Source organism: Papilio xuthus, unplaced genomic scaffold (assembly GCF_000836235.2).
Source record: "Papilio xuthus unplaced genomic scaffold, Pxut_1.1 DF827135.1, whole genome shotgun sequence".
In the NCBI taxonomy this organism is placed as follows: Eukaryota; Metazoa; Arthropoda; class Insecta; order Lepidoptera; family Papilionidae; genus Papilio; species Papilio xuthus.
This window is the reverse complement of record NW_013531514.1, coordinates 838714-849652: the sequence shown is the minus strand read 5'-3', so window position 1 is coordinate 849652 and position 10939 is coordinate 838714. Positions and strand designations below refer to the sequence as shown.

The 10939-nt window shown below is 36.8% G+C and overlaps 1 protein-coding gene across 1 annotated transcript in view; it reads right to left on the bottom strand.

The window, feature by feature from the left end:
- Positions 1-177: 177 nt before the first annotated feature.
- The window catches only part of Not3 (CCR4-associated factor Not3), a 16159-nt gene continuing 5397 nt past the window's right edge, over positions 178-10939 (bottom strand). The window contains exons 3-13 of the mRNA XM_013314641.1: positions 10838-10931; positions 10187-10287; positions 9445-9548; positions 7718-7818; positions 5347-5429; positions 4906-5138; positions 4240-4351; positions 3964-4050; positions 3757-3882; positions 3313-3522; positions 178-3033 (exon numbers count right to left, since the gene is read on the bottom strand). Of these exons, the coding sequence (XP_013170095.1) occupies positions 2935-3033; positions 3313-3522; positions 3757-3882; positions 3964-4050; positions 4240-4351; positions 4906-5138; positions 5347-5429; positions 7718-7818; positions 9445-9548; positions 10187-10287; positions 10838-10931 (1350 nt within the window). The 3' untranslated portion in view covers positions 178-2934. The remainder of the gene's footprint in view (positions 3034-3312; positions 3523-3756; positions 3883-3963; positions 4051-4239; positions 4352-4905; positions 5139-5346; positions 5430-7717; positions 7819-9444; positions 9549-10186; positions 10288-10837; positions 10932-10939) is intronic.

Below are 10939 nucleotides of genomic sequence, written 5' to 3'. Positions count from 1 at the left end.
TTAATCAGAACAACTCCGTTTGGTATTACATCGTTCGATGACAGTGGTAAAATCAAAGACAATATATTTTTTAAAATGTTTTCTTTTTTAATCATTATTTATTATTTCTATACAAATAGAACTGTACAGTGAATTCTTTAAATTATTATTTACCACATTTCATCTGCTCTCACGATAGACTTTTTACAAAAATGAAAACTATCATAACCACGCACGGAAATAATCGAGATCGCGCTCTACATTGTACCGCTGAACTAGGCTCCGCTGCCCGTCCCCGCCCCCGCTCCTGTCCCCGCCCTGTCTGCATGTCCCCTCCCCTGCCCCGCTGCCCACACTGCTACATCATATATATTGCTAGGCACATACCGATATTACTTGAACAATCGAACCGGAATCGATTATTTAGAACGACTCGCATTCTAATTAATCGAATTTACGCACATCCCTACATTGTACACATCCAGTAAATGCCAGTCGAATACATAATTTACAAAAACTCAAACATTCAATAACCACACAAAAAGATGTTTTGGTTAATTTTAACATGAATTTCTTGTTCATATAAAATGAATCCCTCACTAAGTATCCTAACACAGTTACAGTCCCATCACAATATATCTTGATTTAAAATAATAAACAATTAATTTGATTTTAAACGTATTATGATAATTTATATGCTGCCAAGTATACAGTAACGACTAACAACTGGACGCGTACAATAAAACTGCATTCAACTCCAAACAGTGTACAAAAACTGTTCAGACATACAGTCAACAAAGATAACATTTATATATATGTACCTACTAATGCTTATGTCATATCCAAAGTGGTCAATAATTAAAAAAAATACTAACTAGTGTAAAACGCAAGCCAGTTGCTATTTCCCCCAAGAACATCTAAAAAGGCATTTTAAATTGCAATAAATAGAAAAAAGTATATTGAATCCTAACCCACTAGATTAATTTTTATATATATGACGCTAATTCTTGTATACAACTAAAATCATTAAAATTTCACCACTTTGTATATTCCGTTGATACATATATATAAATTACACTGTTTGTCTGTACATTTGTTTGTTTAGCGCCTATGAAAAACTTACGAAATCACACATAATGGAAAACATGTCACGCCGACTTAACGAGGAGGCCTCGACTGGCAGTAATATTACTTTAGTCACCATAAATTACAATGAACTCCCCCACTTTTATACCGCATTTAACCATTTGATTTTCAACCTAAAAACAATAGCATTAAAATACAAATTACATACAGCACCAATGTTATCTAATAGGAGACAATATGTTTCCTTAAGGGGTGGGCAGATATAATAAAATTTTGTAAGTCTTGGTACACTTCTGACTCCATACATTTACACATACATACAAAATTACTCTTATTATTTTAATATTGCTCACTTTAATGTCACCTATCTAGTGGACATATCTTTCATAGACCTTGCATACTTCATCTCTTTACTTAATTAACTCATCCACTAATACAATGAGAATTTTATTTTTAATTTTTATCTCCTAAATGATCACATCTCTTAGGAAAATAAATTACATGATTATTCTGTCATACATTTGTGACCAAGACATCGCAAGATTTAGCATTGAATCTAATATTTAACATTACAAAATTTCCATTTTTTTTATTCAATTTTTATTTTGATTTATAAAAAAAGAGAGCTAAACTTTGGGGCGCTTATCCACTAATATACAGAAGTGGAGTTATCATTTAGTTCGACATTTTCCAATCAAACGGTTAAATGTGACATTAGCAAATCCTCTACCTTGATATAGTAAAACTTGGCAGTGATTCACAAGCATGTTCCCATTGTATTTTTGTTCAATTTTAAATGCAATTAATAAATTAACGCTTAAAAAAAAACTTTCAAAGTGAGAGAGTTCCTTATAGTTTGTATATTTCGTACATTTCTTATGTATTTCAGCGTAACTTACACATACCAAATATTAAAGGTCTTTGGGATAAATAATATACTACAGAGTTATGAGATCGATATTACAATCTTGCCTTAATCTAAATTTTATACATATTACTCATAAATTACATAGCTTTTACAATGCAATGACACAAACCAATATGACAGATTAAATAGGATATTTTTTTTTTAATTTTATATACTTGTGGTATGTATAAGTCAGCTCTTAGTACTACTCAAACTAGTCGCAGTCACTACAAAACAAGTTAAAAACAAATCACCCAGAGCAATATCGAATAACAATAGTTTCATCAGATGTCATGACTAGTACAAACATTTGACATTAATGTACACCTCGGTTTAATAAATATACCAACATTTACTTTCCAAAACATCAATTAATTGTACAAATAAAAATGACATACAAAATTTTATACAGATTCAAAATAATTAGTGATGATTATATTTAAAAAAAAAAACAATAATTTTATTACAGAGGAACAAAGATACATAAAGATGTCGTGCATCCGTATACGCTCCGGGCGTTCCTATATCGATATCACATTTCTTTTTAAATACTAGCCCACGGGGCGGACTAAAGTTATTTCATCACATGACATGCCATACCCGGGCCTCCGCGCTGCACTGCCCTCACACTCCCCTGCTGTCCTCTCCCCCGGCACACCACACCTCACCTCACCTCACCTCACCTCCACGCACTATTCTACTTCGATATGAACATTATTTTGTTGAGACGTTTTCTTGCAATCTTGTATTCACTTTTATAAAGTCGAGTTTTAAATAATAATACGGCCGGCGGGTCATCACAGAGACCGAGGGGCCGATTCATAAATATAATACTCTTAACGGAATGAAAGAGAATTTAGTTTTCCATAGGTCGGGGTAGCGGTCGCGGTGGCGGTTGTCGCGGGGCGGGGCGGGGCGGAGCGGGGCGCACTGCCAGCACGCCGCCTGCTCGCCGCCCGCCCTCAGTTCAAGTCGCGGTCTTCTAAGTACTTGTACTCGAACGTGAAGCCCTCCTTTTTCCTCTGGCCCCACTTCTCGTAGTCGAAGTATATGTACGTGCCCTGAAATGTTACAATTTAAAAATTATTTATCTACCATCAAAGCGTAACCCAAATGCGACTGTGCTGAGATATCTCCTGCGGACTGTGATCTCGCAAGTGATGCCCTTAAGTTTTGCCACATATTTCTACTAACCCTAGTTATTGACGCTTCTAGGTTTGTAAGTTGGACATAATGTGGTTTTTGTTGTCCAAAAATAAACAAATCTGAATTTCTTGCGAAATGAAAACCATTTCTCTAATTTCTATTTACAATAAAACTAAAAAAACTTTGCTACTAACCTGTTCATACTCCTCATTGATGACCTTGGGCTCCTCATGCCTCTGGAACCACATCATGTACTTGGTGTGGAAGCGCCAGCTCTGCTTCTTGAGCGCCTTAGCGGCGAGGTACTGCGCCTTCGTTCCCTCCATGTAGTAGAACACGAAGAATAACGTCTCCGTCGACAGCCGCTGGAAGAACTCGACCGAATCCGAGTGCGGTAACAGCACCTGATAGTAAACAAACAATCATACATCTGTGTGTGTTCTGAATAGGAGACGAGAGGATCATGTCTTCAATTAAGGACAAGTATTGCAAGTTAGGTCGATTTCGTAATGTCTTCTAATGTGAGAAGGGTGTCATGAAGTAAAGTTGAGGACGAGTGTGTCATTGGTTCTGTGCCAATGAAGGGAATGTCATGTATTTCATGTTAGTGAGTTTATATGTGGTATTGGTTCACGAACCTGGTTATAGTATACGGGCGTCTGGCAAATGTTGCGCGGCAGATAGTTGCGCATGCGCTCCGAGTCGGACGGATGCGGCATGTGGAAGAATGATGACTCCATCATGCGATACTGTACCTGATTATCCTGAAAATTTAAAAAATATGTTAAATATGCAACACTAAATAGCAAACATTACAAGCAATTTATATAATTGTAAATACTAACAGATGTTAAAGGCAAAGGTCCCAAAGGCGCAACACCTAATAAAGGGGGGATGTGTGCTTGAGATAATGCCGTTCCTCTTCTTGTGCTCTGGAATAAAAAAATAATTAAATTAAATAAAAAAAAATTAAATGTAGCTTGCCAAACCGACTCATTTGAGGAACAGCCCTCAGTTGACTAATAAATACTAATCATCAATCCAGTTATATTTGCATTATTTTTTTTTTCAAATCATGGAATTAATATAAATGTTTATGCTTGTGTGTGTATGTAATTCACCTGTGTATGGTGGGCGTCGAGTCCCGCTCGCTGCACAGCTTCCTGCGCCATGCTCTTGAGCGAGGCGGTGCCGGCGGGCGCGGGCGCGCTCGGCGGCGGACTCGGGATACCACTGCATCACACAAATCAACATTATCTACTACCGTACTCAGAGTAGCTGAGCATTCTTCCTTCTCTCCTTAGTGACCAGTTTACCAGTTAGTGTCATGCAAAGTTTAACTTGTATTATTTTGTCCAATACTTTGTAAACCAAAGCTACTACATTTCTCATAGTACTAGTGTAGATTCTACATTAGTATTCATTGAATTTTTCTTGAGTTAGTAGTTAGTAGGTATATATTCTTCTTCGTATTCTTCATTACTGAAGGTCGTGCTTGTCTTGATACGCTTTAACGGCTGTGTCGACCAGCTGCCTCCACGCCGTCCAGTCTTCGGCTTGTCTCAGGGCAGTCGTGACATTGAGTCCCAATATAGCCTGCACTTGATCGGACCAGCGAGTAGGTAATCGACCCCGTGACCTTTTACTCTCTATCTTTCCGATCACAACCAATTTGTGTAGGTTGTCGGGGTGTCTCCGGGCAATATGTCCAAAGTATCCAAGGACTGGTCGGTAGCATGTAGTGGCTAGGCTAGCCTAGTAGGTACATATATCTGATTGATACTAACTTGTCTGCGATATGATGGTGCGGGTGCGCGAGTGCGTGCGCATTGGTGAGTAGGACGGGCCCGTTGAGCGTGGGCGCGGGCGCGGGCGCTGTAGGCGCAGGCGCAGGGGGCGCGGGGGCGGGCGTGGGCGCGGGCGGGGGCGAGGGCTCGCGGGGCGCCGGCGTGGCCGCCCCCGCGCCCGCGCCGCTCGACGAACTCGCGCTCGAAGGCGTCGCAGACGCGCTTTTTGACGTCTGCAAAATTATACAAACATTAACAACTATCAAATTAGAAGAACTTTGTGATTGATTAAAGTTCCCGTAACCTAGCTATGATGTTTTATGATACAAAATTGTAATTAGCTAGTAGAAAATCATCCTTTAGGCAAATGCAAGTCGCCGTAAGTTTAAATAGTACTATACTCCACGATAGGATCATTTGTTTAGAGGCGAAGTAACTCACAGGCAGAGGTTGAGCGAGTGGTGTTTGATGGATGACAGCGTTGTGTAGTGGTGCGATTGATACTGGACCATTCTCCACTATCTCTGCAACAAACAATTATGTGAAATTCATTTTAATCTAATTCTTTGAAGAAATAATGTCCACATCGATTTCATGGTTTCGGGAGGCTATTGCCATGACTTTGCTTACATAGTTTTATTTCCTAGTACGTAAGCCATGTATGCTTAATTTAACTAATGCACAGTTCAATTTGCATGAGTAATTTTTGGAATTCCATTGTTTATTGCAAAGATGTAAACAGAAACGAAACATTAACTTCATCATTTTTAATTTCTAATTTCAATACGTACGTTGTGTCAATCAACAAAATGAAAAAATATTAAAAAAATGGCACTTATAAAATCACCAATTACATTTACGTTACCTCTGAATTACTAACAATAACCAATTTCACATTTGTTATTTGTATTCAAACAATAATGAAATCATTGAAAAGTGCAAATCATGATCGCACATACGTCACAAGAAAACAACTCGAGTTCCACAATGATAAACACTATCTCTAAATAAACGGGGTAGTTGTATAAACTCGCTACCTTCTTGTACACATCGACGTAAACTCGACACGTTCAAATAATTACATAATCAACATTGAACTTCACACAACACAACAACTGCGCAATATAAACAGTAAAAAAAACGTAATGTCTTCAAAAACGAATCATGCACTAGATTATAAAAACGTTACCATCGTCCATATTTGACATTAGCGCGGGAAAACATTGTAGCTATGGAAGGATAGTAATAAGGCTGCGACCGTTTCGAATAGAGCCTATCGACTGCGCGGTTTGTTCGCGGTGAGGTGCCACGTCATTCTGGCCGCTAGCCAAAAGCGCGCGTTTATACGTAACATGGCCGCTTGCCAAACTCGCAACACGTCCGCCGATAACTCCCGCCAATTCATTCACGAGGCGGTTTGTTGTGTAAACAACGCGGCGTACGATATCATACTGATAACTGGCTATTGTTTAAATCTCTATATCGCGATATATTTTTATTTTATTGTTTCACTTTTTCTTACTTCTAGTGTGTTCTTAAAATTCCGTTTCAAACGAAAGCGTAAATAATTTTAACAGATGCATCGCACATTTTATGTTTAGTTTAAAATTAGTATGCGAAATATATTCTTATTTTAAAACGTCATAGATGTAGTTGCCATGTATTATATTACGCCATATTTGAAAACATCCACGTTAATCAAATATATACCTATCCCTTGGCAAACGTCAACAGATTTATGTAGGATTATTTACGGCAATTTTGATAATGTGCCAAATATTTACAAATAAATGTAATCATTCCAGTTGGAAGTTTTTTGTTCAAATAATTTGAATACGTTAGTACTAATAAGAATATTTTGAATTTGGCATAGCAACATATACTAAGTTCATCTACTTCGACATATCAAATAATAAGAAAAGAGTTTCAATATAATTAATAAATAAATTCCAGCTTGATACCTTTACGCGTTTTTAAGAAAAAGTGTCTTGACATAAGGACGGACGGACAAAAAAGTGATCCTATAAGGATTCCGTTTTTTTACCTCTAAGGTACGGAACCCTAAAAATAATCTAACTTGTAATTTTATTTAAAAAAAATGGTAAGGTAACGAAAGTTCATTCACCTTTGAACTGACATAGTTATAATTTGCGTGGATAAGCGCAATAAAGTTAACGTGAGTCAATTTAAATATACATTGTACTAAGAATTAATTAAAGAACTGTTTATATTATTCACTAGCGATCGCCCGCGACTTCGTCCGCACAGAAAATGACCAAGTTACTCTGGCACACATAAGCTACCTTCCAATAACTAATACCATTCAGAAACAAGCGCAGACTTGCGGAAAGCCAGATATAAGCTTAAAATTGGTTTTTCTCTATAAGCAATGTAAATAAATAATCTTCACGAAATATGATTTTATTCGATATTACATACAGACATTACAATTTTTAATTATAAATAAATTAGACGCAGTATTAATACATGAGTTAATTAACGTAATCAGTAAACTGAGTAAATATTAAATAGGTTGGTTTTAATTAAAATACACTGCACGAGAAAAATGTTAAGAAACATTATAGCGAGACAGTGGATGTAGAATTGGAAGGAAATGGAATTAGAGAAATACAAACGAACACGTACTTATACGTACGCATTTACGTACACGCACGCGTTTGTACGCATACGATTGTATTTGTCTATTCAAATATCTTGGCTGCTTCATCGATGCGATGCATAGTGCTCTCGGGTTATATTAGAGCGGCCAAGATATTTGAAAGGATATATGTATAGTTGATGAGATAGTTACCTGTATTGTTCCGCTGATGCAGATGCGTGAGATGCGGCGGACTGGGCGCCAGCGGCAACTTGATGGGCGTGGATGTGCCCGACGCCCCTGTCGTGTTTATACTGCACGCACAAAGCTAACATTATATTATGACTTTATATATTTCTATTATAAAGCTATATAAGGCCTAGCATCCACTAAAAAAAGAGTCTTGGTAGACAGACGGACGGACAAAATGATCCTACAAGGGTTTCGTTTTTTTCCTATGAGGTAGGGAACCCTAAAAACTAACTTAGTGTTTATTAAATGTTAAGTTAATCTATATTTTGAATGACGGTTAACGAACAAAATCATGATTAAGTTATAGGCTATTAAAAATATTTTAACTTAATGTGAAATGAAAATTATATGATGAAACATATCCATTATGAGACATGTAGAAGCAAAATAATTATATCAAACTTATATATTTGGAAACATGTTTAGGCAGTGTAAACAGATTTCCAACAATTAAAGTGAAAAAATACATTTTAGCAAATCCACTTCTACAATACTCATGCGTAAATCTTGATGAATGACTTTAATCATAGACATTGAGTAGTAAACATGCTATATCACTATGGATTGTCGCAGACATTCACAAAATATTTTTATTTAGAAAATTCAGGTAACCTTTGACATTTTAAATGAACATATTTACAACAGCTGTTATGACTAAAATTCTTCATAAAACTATATAAAAATCCATTCCAGTACTTGCACAATACCCGACTAAATAAACAAGTCTGAAGTTAGCAAAAAGCTGCATAGAATTCAAAACTCACATGAGAGACGAATATATTTCCGTCTCTCTTTTTCACTATTATATATGTCTCACTCACACTTTCGAAAACTTAGAAAACAATTTAAATAAAAGTAATTATAATATTAGTAAGATTTATCCAAATGTGTAAAAAAAATACTGAACCAATTCAATTGTCATGCAGAGTAATGAAATGGGAATAAAATATATTAGAAATGTTAAAAAATCAAAATAATAAGGCTCATATTGTCACAAATAAATCATACATTTTGATCACATCTTATTTTAGTCAATTTTTTTATTAGTTCGGGTTCTAGCATTTTTATAGCAATTTCATAGACAAAATTCTAAATAAATTGCATCAAAACTTTACTAAAACTGGACTTTTCAATAAAAAAAATAAGTTTGGAAACTATTGTTTTAGCACAAAATGAAAACATAATAAAAATACTCAATCTAGGAGGAGTAAAACTTTTTTTATATCATAAGGTGGCAAACGAACGAGCGGTCACTTGAAATCGCTGAAATAGCAAAAAGACCGTTGCCCATAGACATACGTAATTGCATATGCGTTGCCTACCTTAAATCGACGGAGGAGAGGATTCACAGAAAGAAAATATTTTCCCTTTCCATGCATCCTCTCATCCGGCAAGTCCACTTCCACTTCCCATCCTTTCCTTATAAGGTAAAGGGTGGGAAGATAAAGAAGACTAAATTAGGCTTCCGGGACGCAATATCACTCTGTGCTAATTGTCTAATCATCAAGGCAGTCCCATCGACCAATATTTAGCGTCCATGCTCTTAAGAAATAAATCAAAACTTTGCTATTTCATTACCTTACTTAAGGATAGAAGACCATAGACAAAGTTTTTTTTTTAATTAGAAAGATGGGACAGCCTAGAGTTGTGAAGCGTATAAGATATGTGAAAATAGTCAGTGGACTGACCTATTCGTGGATGCGGCGGAGTTATTGAGCAAGGAAGTAAGATTAGTCGCGCTATTACTGACCGCGCAGCTGTTCACCGCGCGGAGCGGCAGCGGTTTGACCGGCTGGAAATTAACACATATCACGTTTACTATTCATTGTCCATACCATAATAACATATATAAACTCTTTTGTGACTAAAACAAACTCATTTCACTGTAAAAACATACATATATACAGTGTGTTCAAAATGATTTACGAAACAGTAGCAAAAGTATGTAAAAATACGTACATTTGGCATAGACGGGGTAACACTGTCGAGCAAAAAGGAATCTTTCAATCACAAAAGAGCTTAAACATGATAACAAAAATAAGAAATAAAAATCGCAACCGTGAAATTCCATAATAACTTAACATTGTCTCTGTCTTTTCCAAAAAGAATGAGAGAGATGCCAATGTGTTGATTACGAGTGTTATGAGAGTGGAAACCCACAGCAATAACACATAATAGACAACTACAATTTTGCAAAGTTAAGGCCTGGTATACATTATTCCAGTACAGTAGGATAGCACTGGCTGGGCATGAATTGTTTTGGCTCACTGGTGCCAGATAATATTTCCAACATGCCAGTATACCAGCGTTGGTTGTGAACGCTACTGTATTACTGTACTGGAAAAATGTAAACCAGGCGTAATGATAATGATGTGGTATATATGTAGGGGGTGGGGGGGAAGGATAATAGTAAAAAATGTTTACACTTACTTTGGCAACAAGTTCCTCCGCTTTCTTCTTCTTATCCACGTCTATAGAATCCGTTGAATGGTTTAGTGTGTCTAACGCTGGTGATGTTATGGGGCTGGTACCTGCAATCAAAATCAAAATAACTATAGTAATAGGTTTCTTTCTATTATAAGATGGTAAACGAACAAGCGGCAACACATCATCCGCAATTACAGCTCCATTGCCTACCTTTAATCAATGGAGGAGCACAGAAAGAGAATAAATTCCTATGGGTCTCCTCCATCAAATCTATTTCTTCTTTCCACCCTTACTCTATTTGAAAAGGGTGGGAAGGGATAGAGAAACACTCCTCAGGATGTATACGGCATTACGTTCACTTACGCCTGTCTTCTGTGTGGTAGTGGTATTCCACAGTTCGAGGTGTGAGGTGCCATTAGATTCGTATTCTTCCCCTGAGTGATTATATGCTCTTATCTCTATAAATGACTAGACGATTGCTTGGAAATAAGCTTTTACTTCCTGCCAATTTACATGTGCATGTTGATATTACATGACATTTAATTCCATCTTAAAGCGACAAAATGTCAAATATCAAAAAGGCACAAAATTCTAAGGCTCATAGCCGGTCTATTTATGGAGGTTATTGGCTACGTGGGTATGGGATATTGTTACCTGATAGTATACTGGTGGGTGAGCCGGGCGAGTCATTGCTGTTGTTGCTGTCCGTGGTGGCGGAGGATGGCAGACCAACTCCGCTCAGTTCGATCTCGTCAA